This window comes from Zosterops lateralis (assembly GCF_965231275.1).
Source record: "Zosterops lateralis genome assembly, chromosome: 8".
Lineage (NCBI taxonomy): Eukaryota > Metazoa > Chordata > Aves > Passeriformes > Zosteropidae > Zosterops > Zosterops lateralis.
The window spans coordinates 32294894-32311537 of record NC_139768.1 but is presented as its reverse complement, the minus strand read 5'-3'; the positions used below and the strand labels follow the sequence as shown (position 1 = coordinate 32311537).

At 63.9% G+C, this 16644-nt stretch overlaps 5 protein-coding genes across 6 annotated transcripts; 2 read left to right on the top strand and 3 right to left on the bottom strand.

Annotated features, from left to right (window-relative positions):
- Positions 1 to 25: 25 nt before the first annotated feature.
- Positions 26 to 5982, top strand: ZNF511 (zinc finger protein 511; the record flags this gene model as incomplete). 2 transcript variants are annotated; one of them, XM_083866356.1, is made up of 8 exons in its annotated part: positions 26 to 181; positions 323 to 396; positions 1186 to 1387; positions 1483 to 1607; positions 1938 to 2123; positions 2648 to 4528; positions 4670 to 4742; positions 4840 to 5367. In XM_083866356.1, 6 exons carry the CDS (start codon positions 26 to 28, stop codon positions 2715 to 2717), a joined length of 813 nt encoding a protein of 270 aa, XP_083722482.1. In that variant the 3' UTR covers positions 2718 to 4528; positions 4670 to 4742; positions 4840 to 5367. The 2 variants fall into 2 exon arrangements, with proteins under 2 accessions (XP_083722482.1, XP_083722483.1); XM_083866357.1 differs by lacking the exons at positions 26 to 181; positions 323 to 396; positions 1186 to 1387; positions 1483 to 1607; positions 1938 to 2123 and having other exon boundaries at positions 2715 to 4528; positions 4840 to 4898; positions 5258 to 5982.
- A 112-nt stretch (positions 5983 to 6094) lies between these two features.
- Positions 6095 to 8354, bottom strand: ECHS1 (enoyl-CoA hydratase, short chain 1; the record flags this gene model as incomplete). Its single annotated transcript, XM_083866355.1, has 8 exons — positions 6095 to 6347; positions 6431 to 6498; positions 6584 to 6703; positions 6781 to 6885; positions 6982 to 7081; positions 7162 to 7289; positions 7361 to 7558; positions 8237 to 8354. 8 exons carry the CDS (start codon positions 8352 to 8354, stop codon positions 6282 to 6284), a joined length of 903 nt encoding a protein of 300 aa, XP_083722481.1. The 3' UTR covers positions 6095 to 6281.
- An 843-nt stretch (positions 8355 to 9197) lies between these two features.
- Positions 9198 to 9608, top strand: SPRN (shadow of prion protein; the record flags this gene model as incomplete). Its single annotated transcript, XM_083866929.1, has 1 exon — positions 9198 to 9608. One exon carries the CDS (start codon positions 9198 to 9200, stop codon positions 9606 to 9608), a length of 411 nt encoding a protein of 136 aa, XP_083723055.1.
- Positions 9609 to 9892: 284 nt separating this feature from the next.
- On the bottom strand, positions 9893 to 12975 carry MTG1 (mitochondrial ribosome associated GTPase 1; the record flags this gene model as incomplete). The annotated part of the gene is made up of 11 exons (XM_083866855.1): positions 9893 to 10378; positions 10472 to 10584; positions 10697 to 10778; positions 10908 to 11004; positions 11150 to 11211; positions 11289 to 11379; positions 12045 to 12101; positions 12308 to 12388; positions 12472 to 12576; positions 12700 to 12764; positions 12855 to 12975. The coding sequence occupies 11 exons, from the start codon at positions 12973 to 12975 to the stop codon at positions 10281 to 10283; spliced, it is 972 nt and encodes a 323-aa protein (XP_083722981.1). The 3' UTR covers positions 9893 to 10280.
- A 198-nt stretch (positions 12976 to 13173) lies between these two features.
- PAOX (polyamine oxidase) lies at positions 13174 to 16032 on the bottom strand (the record flags this gene model as incomplete). Its single annotated transcript, XM_083866818.1, has 7 exons — positions 13174 to 13578; positions 13907 to 14064; positions 14135 to 14247; positions 14336 to 14591; positions 14817 to 15016; positions 15096 to 15588; positions 15888 to 16032. 7 exons carry the CDS (start codon positions 16030 to 16032, stop codon positions 13438 to 13440), a joined length of 1506 nt encoding a protein of 501 aa, XP_083722944.1. The 3' UTR covers positions 13174 to 13437.
- Positions 16033 to 16644: the final 612 nt, after the last annotated feature.

Below are 16644 nucleotides of genomic sequence, written 5' to 3'. Positions count from 1 at the left end.
ATGCGCAGTGTCCCTGTGCCGCGCCATGCTGCCGCTGCCGCCTCGCCTTCAGCTCCTCCTCCGTGAGGGGCTCCCCCCGCTCCCTCAGCACCCCCCGTCCCCGCATCCCCCTCAGCCCGCGCCGCCCTTCACCTTCGCCCCCCGCCGCCTCCGCCTCGGCCCACAACACCCGCTCTTCGAGGTGAGGCGGCCCCGCGCCCGGCGAGCTTCGTGGGGCCGTGTTGGGGCCGCTCCCAGCGCGGCTTCTCCCGGAGCAGAAGGGTTTGCGCTGTGTTTTGCAGCCCTGCCCGCCCGCCCACAGCCGCTCTCTGCTCCTGTCTAGGATGGGGACGTGCACAGGCACCTCTACCTGCAGGGCGTCCTCACCAGCCTCGAGGAGGTGGCCGAGGGACCCAAGTAAGTGAGGCGGCCTCGTCGCCAGAGCTGCGGGCGAGCTGAGCCCGCCTGTCATGGAATCAGGGAATGGTTTGGGTTGGAAGGGTCCTTAAAGATATCTCATTCCTCTCCCCTGCCATGGGCAGGGACACCTTCTGCTAGGCTGGGTGGCTCCAAGCCCTGTCCGACCTGGCCTTGGGCACTTCCAGGGATGCAGGGGCAGCCACAGCTGCTCTGGGCTGCTGCAGCTGGCACAGCTCCATCTGGAAAGGTTAAGCCTGGGGGAGAATCTTGGTCTTGCTCTTGTGTTAAAATCTAAGAAGTACTTTTGAGTGTTGTGTGAGGTTCACCTGTGGATGCCTCTTTAAAAAGCCTTGGCACAGAGTTGTCATCCACAGCTGCAACGCTCAGGTCCAGCAGTTAATTTATTACCTTGTGGCTTCTTTGTTCTTCACCAAAGGACTGTTTAACAGGAGGATGATATAGGTGATCATACTGAAGCCATAATGATTAGTAAGTTTCCAATGGCAGGTGAGTTTCCAGCTGCCAGCCCCACCATGATCTTTATTCCATTGCACTTGGCATTTAAGTTTTAGTCACCACAAATGCCACAAGTATTGTGGCTGCAGCTGTGGGTCTAGTGGAAGGTGTCCTTGCCCATGGCAGGAGGTTGGAATCAGATGAGCTTTGTGGTCCAATCCAACCCAAGCCATCCTGGGATTCTCTGATCAAGCCCTCTAGAGGGGATGTTTGCAGCTGAAATTAAGGCTCTAGTTGAGCTTAAAGCGTGGGTGTCCTGATTCCCTGCAGGGTGTCCGAGTTCAGCTGCCACATCTCTGGCTGCAGCCAGGTGTTTAACACTCTGGAGAGCTACGAGCACCACTACAACACCCTGCACAGGAATGTCTGCTCCTTCTGCAAGCGCTCCTTTCCCTCTGGGAATCTCCTGGATATCCACATCTTGGAGTGGCATGACTCCCTCTTCCAGATAATGGCTGAGAAGCAAAACATGGTGAGTTGCCATGCCCAGCCCTTGCCTCGTGGTTGGTGTGCACATGTATTTTTCCCAGTTATGTCTTTTTTTCTTTTGTCCTCACTGCCTTTCAGTACCAGTGTCTGGTGGAAGGCTGCACAGAGAAGTTCAAGAGCAGCAAGGACAGGAAGGATCACTTGGTGACTGTGCACCTTTATCCTGCTGACTTTCGGTTTGACAGGCCCAAGAAGGTGAAAAGGTAACTGCAGAACCTTCCCTCTGCCCTGCAAGGAAACCGTGAGGGAATTGGGATTGTTCAGCCTGGAGAAGAGTAGCTCTGAGGTGACCTCACTGTGGCCTTCCAGTGCCTGAGAGAGCTACAGGAAACACGGGGAGAGACTCTCTACAAGGGGTGGAGTGGCAGGGAAAGGGGGTATAGCTTCCCATTCCCAGAGGGCAGGGTCAGATGGGATATTGCGAAGGAATCCATCCCAGATGGACTCATTTCCTCATGAACTACCTTTGGTTTCCTTGGCTCTGGGCTCACGTGGCAGCTCCTGAGCCAGGATGTAACACTTTGTCTCTGCAGTGGCTCCAAGCACACGAGCTCTCCCAGGGAGCAGGGCTCCAGCGTGCCCATGGATGTGAGCATGGAGATGGCAGAGCAATTCCAGGGGAATCCTATGGAAACAGGGTCTGAGGAGAACATGGAGGTCTCTCAGCCTGCAGCCAGCCCTGGCCCCTCACTGCCAGAGAAACGGCTCTACAAATCCAGGTCTGTGCTTCAGCCTCTGGGGAAAAAGGGCTGGGACCACTCCATCTTAGCAGCCCTTTGCATCACCCTTTGGGGTGTTCCTGTGCAGAAGATAAAACAGGCAGGAATCCTAGGTGTGCTTACAAAGGCATTTTTGAAAGAAGGAAGTGTAAAGAAGGGCAGAATGTGGGTATGCTGTGGAAGCTGTGCTTGTCTGCCCACCTGATCTCTTTCCAAGTATTGCAGGATGCTGCTCCTGCTCTCATGCTCCTCATTATCAGCCATTGCAGCTGCCCCAGTGTTACATCTGGTTACACACTTTGCTGTAAAGAGGCCTCCAGGACAGGAATATGCAGAGTACACAGGAAATCCAACCAGTATTTCACACATTCTTTAAATTACTTGGTGATTTGTGTCCTGCTCTTCCCATAACCTTGCTCTTGCCCACTCTGGGAGCTTCAAATGCCCCACAGAACATTAAGCAGCCCAGTGAGCCTCTGAGGACTGGGCTGTTTACATGGATTAAAGCCTGTCTCCCTTTCCAGGGTCCCATCCACAATTTGCTTTGGACAAGGGGCCACCCGAGGATTTAAAGGCCCACGGAAGAAAGTCTGAAGGTCAGTGCAGCAGATCTGTGCAAGATGAGCAGGCATGGAGCCGTTGCCACCAGGGATATTTCCAGTTCTCTCTCCATGGAATAAACCACCCAAACCAATTCAAGCTCTGCCAGCATTTGGGCACAGGTTCCTGATGTCAGACAGAACTGGCACCACCTGACTGAGTTAAGAATCCTCAAGACTTTGGGAAGAGGAATCCAGAACATGTGGTGAGGTGTTAAGGAAACTATCCTGCAGCTGAGGCTGCACAGGATTGGGTGTTTTATTTTTTGCCTCTTGGGGGTAAAAAATAGATTCAAGAAGTTACAAGACAACAACATGACTGTATGGAAGCTGGACTCACTGAGAAAATAAAATGGGGGAAGAAACCCCATTGGTCCTTAGTTCTGACTTTTTCCGTCTTGCTGAAGTCTCCAAGTCTTCTTTGCACCCTGGCACCAGCTCTGAAAGGTTTGTCTGGGCCAGGAGAAGCATTTTCACCAGGAGTTAAAATAAAGTGGTTTCCAACCAGGTGAAAAAATAAAAGGATTTTTTACAAAATTGCTTCATAGAGAATTTAAGTACTGTTTTGAAGCCCAGGCGGAGTCAGACGTGTGGAATGAACCTTCCTCCCTTTGCTACAAATGCTGCTAAAATCAGGTTGGGATGGAGGTTGTTTTCCCTGTTGTCTTTCCCTTCCTTGGTAATCTCATCCTCCTGGAAGAAGCTGGAAACACAGAGACGCTGGTCTTGGGCTCCTGGTAAATCCTGACACTCAAAAATTGTGCATAAGGGAAAAAAAGAGGTTTCTGGAACAATGTTTATCCAATAAGCTTAGGATCGATAATTGCATTTTTTTCCCTTCCCCCACTCTGTGAGAAATAGAAGATCAAAGGGGCTTTGAAAAATCCTTGCAAATGGGAGCAGGGAATGATGTTTACAGAGATGTAGGAGATTTCCCAGTGAGTTTAAAAAAAGCTTCTTCGCTCTGTTTAAAACTCATCCAGCTTGTCCAGCCCTAATCCCTGCTCTGTGGGCTCTGGAGTGCTGTCTCCAGCAGGCAAACCCTGCAGCCACATAACTGCCCAAGGACATCTGTCAGCAGGGACCCAAAATCACTTCCTAACACCAAAGCCCCCAGTGAGATTTTTTTCTCACCCTGGGATACCTGGGAATGGGAAGCAGGCCCTATGCTACTGGAGATGCCTGCAGGCTTTGGCATGTGATGGTCCAAAGGTCAGGCAGCAGCACACTCTGCTCCTCCTGATGTGTTCAGGATCACAAGTTCTGACCTAGGAATTGCTTTTTCCCAGAGTCCAGGGTCAGGGAGTGCCTGCCCTTGCTACTGGGAAACAATTTGAATTTACAGTTACAGCCTCAGGGCTCCTGACTCCTCCTCTTCTGGGCCACCAGCTTTTCACAGAGTCCATGGGCAACAAAGTATTTCCCAGCTAGCCAGTGGCTGCCAATCCTTATTTCAAGCCAAAACTTGAATTTCCCATTTTTCCAGAGATTGTGCACTGACAGGAGGATACAGACCTGCCTGCCCTGGAGAGCCCAGGGGTGCATGGGGTGCCATCTTCCTGAGCAGCAGCACCTCGATCCACCCAGGGCTGGGAGGGATGTGTGGGATGGGCGGCACCGGGACCTGGATCCACCCAGGGCCAGCAGGGACACATGGGATGGGCGGCACCAGGACCTGGATCCACCCAGGGCCAGCAGGGACACATGGGATGGGCGGCACCAGGAGCTGGATCCACCCAGGGCCAGCAGGGACGCACGGGCCGGGCAAAGTGCGAGGCAGGTGTGGGAGGAGGCAGCCATGGACAGGTAGGTCCCTGCCAGCCCTGGTGTGAGGGGTGGGCAGTGGGTTGTTGGGGTCAGGGAGGAGCTGTGGGCACGCGAACAGGGCCAGCACCAGCCACACGGTTTGTGCCACCACATCTGCCATGTGTCCCTTCTCCACCCGAGGGCCATGGGGCCGTGCAGTATGACCGTCCTGCTGGGCATTGCTCTCCTCCTGCTGGCACCCAGCAGCACCCAGGTGAGCCCTGCCTCAGCCTGCCCTCCTGCTGCCCCCTCTGATAAGGGGACCCAGGGGTGACCTGTGCCCCCCTTGGAACCTCCTTGTCTCCCCACAGGCTCTGAGCAGCTCCCGGTGGAAGGACCTGGCCAAGGAGCAGGATTTGGCTGAAGAAATGTAAGAGGTGCTCACATCTGGCTTGCAAAAACCAACAAAGCAACACCCCAAAACAGAAGGGGTCTGAGGGGGGAATAAATCCCCCTTGTTGCTTTGTGCCCCCCAAAATTAAGGGGCTCCCAGCTCCATCTCCCTTCCTCCCCGAATTACACAAACTCTCTGAGCATCCAGCTGGTTTCTCTATTCCTTTTGTGGAACAAATAGTTTAGTTAACCCCTTTGCACCCTGAGATCCTAACTGGTGCTTCCTGGGGTGTGGGGAATCTCACCAGGGTCCCTGCACTCCACTGGGGTGGGATTCCCCTGGGACAGGGTGGTACTTGGCAACCTTTCCTTGCTGATTTTGTTCCCCCCTTCCAGCATCCTGGGTGTAGGAGCCATCGAGCCATCAGAGGAGGGCGAACCAGGCATAAGGGTTTTCTCCAGCAGTGCCTGGGCCAAGAGGGGCCCACCCCAAGTCCGGGCAAGACCAGAAGAGGATCGTGACCACCTCCACCACCCCCAAGATGATGCCAGGGAGGCCGATGCCCGTGTGCCATCCTGGATGCTGAGCCTGAAGGTGCAGAATGGCCCAGAGGAGGATCGTGACCACCTCTACCACCCCCAGGTTGATACCAGGGAGGCTGACACCTACAGGCCACCCCGGATGCTGTCCCTGAAGGTGCAGAATGGCCCGGAGGAGGACCGTGACCACATCTACCACAGCTGAGTGGAGTAATGTCCAGGCTGTGAAATGAGGGCTGGGAGACACCCCTGGGGGTTCCTGGGAAAATTTGCCCCTTTCCTACCCAGCCTTTGCCTCACTAATAAACCCTCTCCACGTCCTGGTGGGCTCCTCATTACTGGCAGAAAGCTGCTGCTAATTGCAGGGCCCCCAAACCTGCAGGAACTCCCTCAGGATTACCCCAAGGCACCAGGCAAGGTGAGGATGATGCCCTGGGACAGGAGACTCAGCCAATCATCCCAGTCTCAGTTCAGCCTAGGTGAGGCAGAGGCCAGGCAACCTTAGCACATCGGGGTTGTGCCCCAGAAAGTGCCACAGGCTGTCCCCTTCCCAGGGAACACATGGACCTATGCTCCATGAGGCTGCTCTTGCCCAGCCCAGCATCAGAGAGCAGTATGATGGAGCGTGGGGGGGCTCAGTGACCACCAACATTTCCCAGTGTAGGCAGGACCTCACAGCAAGGATGCCCCATCTCCCAGCAGCACCTAGAAAACCCTTTAATATAGCAAAGGCAGAGGTGGTCCCCACTGCTGGCTGTCACCCCAAGCACGCACTGCTCGCTGACGGGTCCCGGTCCCCTCAGGGGGGTAAGGCAGGGGGTGGATGGGCTGCAGGAGCCCGTGGGTCCTGCACCACCCCAGGGACCTGCAGCTCCCAGGCTCAGCTGTCGGTGAAGTTGGCCTTGCGCTTCTCCACGAATGCCGTCATCCCCTCCTTGCGGTCGCTCTGGGACAAGCAGAGAGGTCAGGTTTGGGGGGCTGTAGCACCCCTGTTATCCCTTATGCCATGGGGCTGATCCCCCTACTCACAGTGGCAAAGGTGGCATAAAAGAGGCGCTTCTCTGTCCTGTTCCCCTCCGTCAGCGTTGTTTCGAAGGCTGAAAGCAAGGGAGAAGTTGGGGAGACTCCTCTGCCTGGCCTCCCAGCTCCCACAAGGGGTTCTCAGTTGGCCCCAGCACCTACCAGCATTCACTGACTCCTTTGCCATGGCAGACACCAGCTTGGAGTTGCTGGCAATCTTCTCAGCGCAGGCAATGGCTGCATCCAGCAGCTTCTCCACGGGGTAGACCTTGCTGACCAGACCTAGGACGGGCAGTGGGAAGTGGGGGGATGGCTCCCTGCCAGACCCCTGCAGTGCCAGGGCTGTCCCATGCCCCTACCAGCCTCCTTTGCCTCCTTTGCTGAAATCCGGTCCCCGGTGAGCACCATCTCCATTGCCAGCGACTTCCCCACTGCCCTGGTCAGCCTCTGTGTCCCGCCAGCACCTGGGGCATTTTGGGAAGGGAAAGGTTCAGAGAGGGATACCTGGGTGTCCCCACCTCAGCTGGGATGGCAGCCCCTGGCAGGTTCCTGCTGCTCACCTGGGATGGTTCCCAGCAGGATTTCGGGTTGCCCGAACTCTGCCTTCTCCCCGGCGTAGATGATGTCACACATCATGGCCAGCTCACATCCGCCTCCCAGCTGGGACAGGACAGGCAGAGATGGGTCAGGGGGTGCCGGGGTGGGGACAGGGGGTGCAGGGACACGTGGGGGACACTCACGGCGTAGCCATTGACAGCTGCAATGATGGGTTTGCGGACAACAGAGACCTTGTCCCACCCGGAGAGGAAGCCGCCGTGGTAGCACTCCTGGAAGGTTTTATTCTGCATCTCCTTGATGTCTGCGCCAGCTGCAAAGGGAAGTGCAGTGGGAGACCGATCCCCTCCAAAGCTTTGGGGTGAGCAGAGGCCCCCGTCCTACCTGCGAAGGCTTTCTGGCTGCCGGTGAGGACGATGGCTCCCACCTGCGGGTCGCTCTCCATGGCCTCCAGGGCCCGCCGCAGCTCTGCCATGAGCCCCTCGCAGAGCGCATTGAGCGCCTTCGGCCGGTTCAGCTGGATCAGCCCCACGTTCTTCTGTGCTCCCGTCTTCTGCACCAGCAGGTACTGGAACGCGGCCCCTGCCCGCCACACCAGCACTGGCCCATTAACCCACCGGCTGCCGGGCACCGGGCGGACCCCCCGCCACGCTCGGCAACGCCCGGCCACCGTCACTCCGTGCTATTTAAAGGCGACCTTGGTGCCAGCGGTCACCGGCAGGCAGCCGGCGGGACGTCACCGGGAGCTTGGCTCGGAGGAGCTCCCAGCGCCATCCAGCCCGCGAACATGCCGTGAGCACTGTGCTGGGACAGTGTGCGGGGTCCCGGCACCCAGGGCTGGGATCTGGTGCATGGGCCAGCGGCCCCCGTGCCCGGCGCTGGGCCCCAGTGCCCGGGCATGCAGTGCCCCTGCCCATTCATGGCGCAGGCTCCCGGTGCCCGGTGACAGGCACTGGAGCGCAGCTCCGGAACCACGTGCAACTCGCTGGGCACAGACCCGGTGCTGGGACCGTATCTTGCGCCGATGCCCGGTGCCGTGGTCCTGGTGCACGGCCCAGGGACCCCGTGCCCGGCGCCAGGACCGTACACGGAGCGTACACGGCACGAGTGACCCGGTGCCGTGGCCTGGTGCGCAGCCCAGGGATCACGTGCAGTTCGATGGGCACATCCCCGCCCGGAGCTCCGACCGGTGCAGGGACCCGGTGACCGGAGCTGAGCGCGGCCAAGCCCACCCACCCGCGGTGTCCCCCCGGTGCTCACCGGAGCTGCAGCCCCGTGCGCCGCAGGGGGCGCGGAGCGGCGGCGGGAGGCGCGCTGGGGGCAGCGCGGTGGCGGTGACGGCGGCGGGGCGCAGGAGCGCTCGCAGCGGGGCGGCCATGGCGGAGCGCGGAGCGAGCCCCGCCCCTCCCGCCGCCGCCCATTGGTGCGGCCGGTCCCGCCCCGCCAGGCGCCGTCCCCATTGGCCGAGGCGCGGCGGCGGGGCGGGGCCGGGACCCCCGGGCCGTGGGAGGGGGCGCGGGGCCCGATCCCCGCCCCGAGCGGGGGGCCCGCCGGGCTGGGCTGGGCTGGGCTGGGCTGGGCTGGGCTGGGCTGCCCCGCGGGGCGCGGGCGGGGCCGGGGGCTGTGCGGGTCTAGAGGCGCCGCGGGGAGCGGGAACAGAAGGGGAAAGGGTAAGGAGGGGGGGTTTCCTCGCCGCCCCCCGCGCGGGGAGTGGGGGGGAGTGCGGGGGGCGCGGCGGGAGCGCGGCCAAGTAGGAGTGGAGAGGAGCGGAACGAGCCGGCGGCATCCCCGGGTCTGGTGAGCCCCTCGGGCGGGGAGGGAGGGGTGGGGGTGTGAGTGTGCCCCGCGGCCGGGTGTTTCTGAAGCCAGAGAAACGCGTGGGTGCGAGCGTGTGCGGAGCATCATCCCCACGGCTGTGCGGGAGCATCATCCCCACGGTTGTGCGGGAGCATCATCCGCACGGCTGTGCGGAGCGCGCGTGTGCGAGTGTGTGCGGGAGCATCATCCAAGGGGCGTGCGGGAGCGTGCGTGTGCGGGAGCATCATCCAGAGGGGTGGGGGGAGCGCGTTTATGCAACGCGCGGTAGCTGCGTGTGCCGTGACACAGGCGTGCGCGGCCCCGGCACAGGCGCAAGCGGGACACGTCGGTGCGCGGTCCCCGGCCCGCGGCCGGGCGCGGCTGAGCGGCGGGGCTCTCCCTCCCTCCCTGCGGCAGGTGCGGGATGCGGCGGAGCGCGGCGGCGTGCTGGGCGCTGGTGCTGCTGGCCGCCGCCTTCTGCGACACGGTGGCCGGCAAGGGTGGGCGCGGCGGCGCCCGGGGGGCGGCCCGCGGTGCGGCGCGGGGGGCGGCCCGCAGCCGGCCGAGGGCGGCCGTGCCCCGGTACGGCTCTGCCGGGGCGGCGCTGCGCGTGGCGGGGGCGGCGGCGGCGGGAGCGGCGGCCGGCGTGGCGGCGGGGGCGGCCCTGCGCCGGGCCCGACTGTCCGGAGAGCTGCAAGCGGCAGACGGCGTCGAGTACCGCGACGGCAACTGGACGGCGGCCGCCAGCGCCTGGACCTCCGCCGCGCCGTTCGGGACCCCGCCGGGCCGGGCGCTGCCCTGGCTCTGCCCGCTGGCCGCCCTCCTCCGCCGCTGATGGATTTCGGGGGACCTGACTGTGCCCGGTGCACCCGCGACGCCGCGAGGACCGGCCGGCCCCCCCGGGGCTGAGCCCCACGCCACGGCCGAGCAGCGGCTCCCGGGGCTACGCCACCCACCGCCGGCGGGGCAGGACCCCCGCGGAAGACCCTCCACCACCACCACCCCTCCGCACCGCGCCAAACCCCGCCGGCTCGGGCACCGCTCCGCACCGCGCCCCTGTCCGCGGCCTCGCCGTGTCCGGAGGCCGAGGAGGCGGCAATAAAACTGGGCGAAAGCACGTGTGGCTGGATGCGGGGCGAGGGGCGGGACCCTGGGGTGGCCAGCGCCCGGCCCCTGCCCACGCAGGCTTTATTCCGGGATGGAGGCTCCAGAGCAGGCCAAAAGCACAGCGAGGAAACTGCTCCCTGGCGGTTTCCAGGTGCCAGCCGGAGGCACCAGCCCTGCCCCAGGCTCTCTGGGGCGGGCACAGCTCTCCACGGGAGCCTCACAACAGCGACCCCAAAGGGTACCCTGTCCCTCCGGCCTCTTGCCCAAAACTGGGGACAGCCCTGGGAGAGCCGCTTCAATCACACACCAGAGCTCCCTGCTGAGGTGTCCCCAGCCCCATGGGACACCAGGGTGTCCCCAGTCCACACGGCTGCAGGCTGTGCCTGTCCAGTGACAGGTCTCAGTCCAGTGTCACCCTGCCCAGGCGTCCTGCTCGGAAGTCCCGCAGGAACTCGTAGGCGGCAGCTGGGTAGTTGAGCATCGTCATGTTGACGTTCCCTGCAGATGGCAGTGGATACAGGAGTGTCAGTGCAACCTGGAGCTGCCCTGGGATCCCCAAAAACCTCAGGCCCTGCACCCCAGATGACCCACCTGTGCCTGTCAGCACCTTCACCCTCTGTGTGCGGCCCTGGGTGAGGGCCACGTGTTTGAGCAGGGCCTCAATGTGGTCGCAGGGCTGGCCCAGCCGGTAGCGCTGCACGTACCTGCCGGGGGACACGGCTCACACCCTGCTGGTGCTGCCTCCCAACAAAATTCCCTGGGGGTGGCACCTCCAGCACCCTCTTGGGACCCCTCCCTGCTTCCCTGCCGGCTCACCCAAACTGCTGCTGCTTGTTCAGGGTGTACAGGAGGTAGTCGGCCATGACGTCCTCCCCCACCAGGTGGTCACGGATGGCTCCTGGAAGAGAAGCCCCAGCTTCCCTAACCCTGCTGGGCCCTGGCCAACCCTCCTTCCACCCCCTCACACCCAGGGGTTGTGAGCACCCCAGAGGCCACGTTTGGGGACTGCCCCTGGCCACCACCTCACCACACAGCGCCAGCTTCATGCCCATCTCCACATCCCCCAGCCTGGGGGGCAGCACCCCAGGGGTGTCCACCAGGTACATCAGGGGCTTCTCACACACCTGGCACGAGGGAGGCAGGGCTAATTAGCACCAGAAGACTAATGAGGGAGGCACTGAGCTTAAGGTCTCACTGCAAAGGGGACCTGAGCAACCCTCCATGACCAGCTCAGTGAGCCTGGAGGCCTCCTGGGCGCAGGGACTGTACCTGGATCCTGGACAGCACTGCCTTGGTGACTCCTGGCTCGCCCCCCACTGCAGTGGCTTTGCCTGGGGGGACAGACAGTCACAACACAGGTGACACTGTGCCCACATCCTCCCCGAGCCCTGGCACCGTGCAGAAATACCCTTCTTGAGGTGCAGCCTCCGCAGGGAGTTGATGAGCGAGGACTTGCCCACGTTGGGCACGCCGATCACCAGGATGTTGTGCTCGGAGCTCTGGAGGCCAGGGAGACACAGCAAGGAGCAGCTGGTCACCAGCCACCTGCTCCTGCAGCAACAGGCAGCTGCCACAGGGACATATCCCAGTGTCTGCCAGTACTTCTGGCACGTGTGGGAGCAGCCTCGTTCCTTGGCTGGACAGGGGGGATGACCCTCCCTCTGCTCTACACTGGGGGCAGTTCTGGGGCACCACAATATAAAAGAGGTGTAAAGCTGCCACAGAGTGTCCAAAGGATGGACACAAGGATGTGGAAAGGTCTGGAGGGCTACACAAGGGCTGGCTGAGATTGCTTGGTTTGTTCAGCTGGAGTAGAGCACTCTGAGGTCAGACCTCCCCAGGGGCTGCAGCTCCTCCTGAGGGCAGCTCCAAACTCTGCTCTCTGAACAGGAACAGGACCCAGGGAACAGCTGGAGCTGTGCCAGGGCAGGGTCAAACTGGAGATCAGGGAAAGGTTCTTCCCCCAGGGGGTGCTGGCACTGCCCAGGCTCCCCAGGGAATGGGCACGGCCCTGAGGCTGCCAGAGCTCCAGGAGGGTTTGGACACCACTCCAGGGGTGCACAGGGTGGGATTGTTGGGGTGTCTGGGCAGGAACAGGGGCTGGAACTGGATCGTCTTTGTGGGTCCCTTCCAACCCTTCTGTGACCCCCTGTGTGTGTCTCACCTCAGCCCTGTGGTAGCGTGGGCCCTCGGCCACCAGGCTGGCCACCATGGGGACAATCTGCAGAGAGCAGGGACAGGGCTGTCACTCTGCCCTGCCTGGCAGCAGCCGCTCACTTAGTGACACTGCACCAGCAAGATGTGCCCAGTGGGGGCTGAGAGGAGGATTTGGGACAGGTGGAAAGGGAGCAGCCAGCTGGAGCACCGAGGGCTCTCCATGGGGCTGGGAGCTCACCAGGGAGCAGGGCTGGGCTGCTGCCCCACTACCTTCTTGACATTGACATCACGCTGGCAGTCGGTGAAGACTACGTGCGAGCATCCCTGCTGCCTCAGCTGCTCCAGAACTGCCTGGAGGGGACGGGAAGAGGCACTGCTGTCACCTGCCGGTGACACCACCGCTGCCCCCCGCCCGGCCCTGCCCCGGCGCTCACCGGCTGCCGGCGGGGATCAGCCAGATCCATCTTGTTCATCACCAGGACGTGAGGGCGGATGCCCAGCGCCTCCTGCAGCGCGGGGTTACGGCCCGACAGCGGAATGTGGCTGCGCTAAGGACAGTGACTGAGAGCGCGTACACAAAGGGGGGTGGAGAGGAGGTGGAGAGGGGCAAGGGTGGTCTGGAGGGACAAGTGAAAGGGTTCTCCGGCCGCTGTGGAGGATATTCGAGCGTCGTGCACCTCCACGAGGCAGTCGGCGCGGCGCAGCGCCAGGCGCATCTGCCGCAGGCCTGCAACAGACAGCACAGAGCGGGGTGAGCGCGCAGCGGGCGCTCGAGGAGGGGGGAAACTCGATCCGCCGCGCTGCTGCCGCCGCTCACCTTTCGCCATGTGGCGCGGGAACCACGAGGCCACATCGCGGCCGCCGAAGTCGAAGCGCTCCCGGAACCCGCCCGGCCCCGGGCCCGTCCCCGCCGCTCGCAGCGCTGCCCACACCCGCATGGCTGCGGCGCGGCCCCTGCGTCACTTCCTGCGCGACCGGAAGCCGCCTCAGTAACAGCAATGGCGGAACTGGTGCCGCCGCAGCCACCGGGACCTCCGGGGGGCTCGGCAGCACCTCCCGGCGGCACGGGGAGTGCCGGGGCCAGCGGGGGGCACGACGTGCCCCCCGCTGGCCCCGGCACTCCCCGTGCCGCCGTTTCTGAGCCTCAACCCCCTCGCCCATCCGCCCCTCAGCCCACCCCGGCACCCCCCCCGCGGCCAGGCCCGACGCAGGACCCGCTGGACGATCCTCGCTACATCATCTCCAGCACCAACTGGTATTAAATCGACACCGCAGCCCCCGCTGGATGAGGCCACCCCTGCCGCATCCATCCCGCCACGGAGAGGAAAGAAGCCGCCGGCGCGGAGGTTTCTCAAATAAAGGAGACCGAAGGGCAAAGCACCGCGGTTTATTTTGCTGCCTCAGGACTGAGGCGCGGGGACGGGCGCCTGGAAGAGCTGGTTGAGCCGCTCGGCCTCTCGCCACCCCGACAGCAGCGCGCCGTGGGTGGTGGAGTAGAAGGTGCGGTGCGTGGCCTCGCCGGCGAAGAGGAGCTGCAGGGGCTGCCGAGAGGCGGGGGGTGAGCGCAGGGGCCGCGGGGCTGTGCTGGAACAGCCTCACCGCCCGCGCTCCGGCACTCCGCGGGGGCACGGCCGCATTAAAAACCCAGGAACGGGCACTTTCCCTTCCCTAGCCACCCACCCGCGCCGTGAGGGAAGCGGTTGGGAGGAGCCGCCTGTCCACCGCTTTTATGGAAATGCCCCCACCCCCGTGGAGCTCGGCAGGTGACCTGACCTCCGCAAAGGGTTAGCAGTGCCGCCTCCCTGCGCTCCTGTCCCCACCCCCGTCTGTCTGTCTGTCCCCGCGGCACCCCCGGGGCTGTGTCCTCACCCGGGGGTCCCGGGGGTCCTCGGGCAGGGGCTGTGCCAGCACATCGATGTCGTCCCCCGAGCTGCCGACGGCCACGTAGCTGTAGGAGCCGCAGGTGTAGGGAGCGCTGCGCCAGCGGGAGCGGAGCACGCTCTTGGGCGCGGGCAGCTCGGGATTGCCTGCGGGCGGACGGGGGTTAGCGGCAGGACTGGGAAATGCCCCGGGGCGGCGGGAGGGCGGGGCGGGCACCTGTCATGGTGCGCAGGACGCGGGTCATGGCGCTGAGCACCTCGGCGTCGCTCAGCGTCTCCATGTACTCCGACTCCTTCCCCGCGATGAAGCCGCACAGGACGTGCCCGTGCCTGGGGCGGGAACGTGGGGATGAAAGCTGCTGCCCCTCCCCGTGCCCACCAGCGGCCCCGAGGACGCCCAAAATCCCCAGGCACCTACTGCTCTGGCGGCTGGAGCACCACGAATCCGATGAGCTTCCTGAACCAGCTAGTCTCCAGGTCGGTGCTGGGCTCCTCCAGGGGCGACTCGTCCTCCCACACCACCTCCAGGAGCTGCTGCTCGGGCTCCCAGAAGGGCTGCTCGAACTCCAGGAAGATCTTGTTGTTGGTGCCAAAGCCCAGGTTGCGAATGGCCTGTGCTTTCCGCTCGGGAAGGGGAGGCTGGAAGAGTTCCTGGTGCCGTTCCTTGAGGAAACCTGCAGCCACGAGTTGGGGCAGGCAACGGGGCAGCTCTCAGCTGGGCTCCTAAACGGTGCCTGGGATGCTCTGACCTCCCCAAACCCCTTTCCAGCCTCTTCCCAGTGGGAAAGGGGAGGCTGGGAAGGGGTTCGGGCCATCCCTCCCCTCCCCTCGCCCATCTCCGGCCGTGCCGGCTGGCGGGAGGGGGCGGGCAGGGCAGGGGCAGGTGTCGGTGTCCTCACCCAGAGGGACAGTGATGATGACGTGGTCGGCAAGGAAGGCGTCTCCGTCCTCGCACTCCACCCGCACGGGGAAAACCCTGGCATCGTCCCCGTCCTCACGGAAGGACCCTTGCCACTGGATGGTCCTCACTGGCTTGTTGAACAGCACGGTGCCCTCGGGCAGATCCGCGAGCAGGCGCTCGGCCAAGCTGCTGTAGCCGCTGTGGGAGGAGTCACCGCTGGGGACGGGGCGGCCCCTGGAACGCTCCTCCGCGTCCCGCCGCGGAGCCCCGCGCTTACCCTGGGAAAGTGCAGTCCAGGCCGGGCAGCGACACGTACTCCCCGAAGGGCTCCAGGCCCACCAGGTCCATGCTGTGGGTCCCGCTGATGCAGCACTCCAGCTTGAGGCAGGCGGCGAGCACGGCCAGCTGCAGCCGCCGGGCATCCTCGTGGCCGCCCGCCATGGAGGGCACCGTCCGGGCGATCTCTGCCCGCACGTACTGGCCCACGCTGGGCCACGGCGGCTCCTTGGAGCCCTGGAAGGCGCGGGTGGAGGCCAGGAGGGCGGAGAAGAGGTCGCGGGCTTCGCGCACCGCCTTGGGATTCAGCACCTTCCCCGAGCTGCCGTAGGTGACGGACGGCATCGGGGGGTGGCCGCCCGCTTCCACCTGCTGGTTCTCCTCCCGGGCGGCCTCCGGGCCCAGCAGGCCGTAGCGGGAGGCCAGGCAGAACACGGGATTTCCCGGCGAGGGGCCGTGGATCCAGTGTGCCCCCATTTCCGCCAGCCCCGATGCTGCCGGCAGGGAGGGAAGGAGAGCGGGTCAGCCCGGGCGGTGCCCCGTGCCCGTGCGGGAGCCCCGGAAAGGCCGGAGCCGGCGGGCCCCGGTGCCAGCCGGGACCGGCTTCCGTTCCATCCCCGCGTGCCCACGGGACCGGCCGCCCCCGCCACGTGTCCGGCCCGCCGGGGACCGGCCCCACGGGCCGGGGGCTCAGGTGCAGCTCCCGCATCCCGGCACAGCCGCCCCCCGGGCCCGCCCCCCGGTGCCGCCCACCCCCGGTTCCCGGAGCCCGCCCCGGCCTGGCCGCCCGTACCGAAGGGGCGGGTGCAGACGCGGCCGCCGGCGCGGCCCGCCGCCTCCAGCAGGCGGAGGGAGCCGTGTCCGCGGAGCCGCTGGGCCGCCCCCAGCCCCGCCAGCCCCGCGCCCACCGCCACCACCCGCCGCCCGCCGCCCTCCATGGCCGCCCGCGCCGGCCGGTACCGCCCTCCGCCGCCGCCGGCACCGCCCGCCGCCAACGGCACCGCCCCCGGAGCCGCCCGGGCCGCGCGGGGAGGGAAGGAGGAAGGGAGGGATGGAGGAGGCGCGGCTGGATGCCCGTGGGTCCCGGTGCAGGGATGAACCAGCTGCCTGCACCCGTGGGGGGCAGGAGAAGGCCGCGGTGGGAGAGGGGCAGCCCTGGGATCGTACCTCCCCACCCTGCTCCTCTCCCCGTTCTGCTCCCGCTCACAGTGGATGCCCATCGTCCTGCGGTCCCGCCACACACATCCCATCAGAGCTGCCCCAAGGGTCAGTCCCAGCGCTACTGCCCAGCCGTGATTCCCAAACCTTCGTGGATGCAATAAGACTCTCTGCTCCCAAGGCTGTCTGGTGCTTTGGTAGTTTTTTGCCAACAAGCGTTCCTGCCACCTGCCCAGGGGTGGGGTAGGGGACTGGGATGTACTGGGATACTCCCAGCAGAGAGCTTCGGAGAACTCACTGTGCCACCCAGCTCTACCAGCTGTCTGTGGGGTTACTGGGTTCCTTCTGGCCCTGGCAGCTCCCCAGAAAATATTCACATGCAAGGAAGAGGT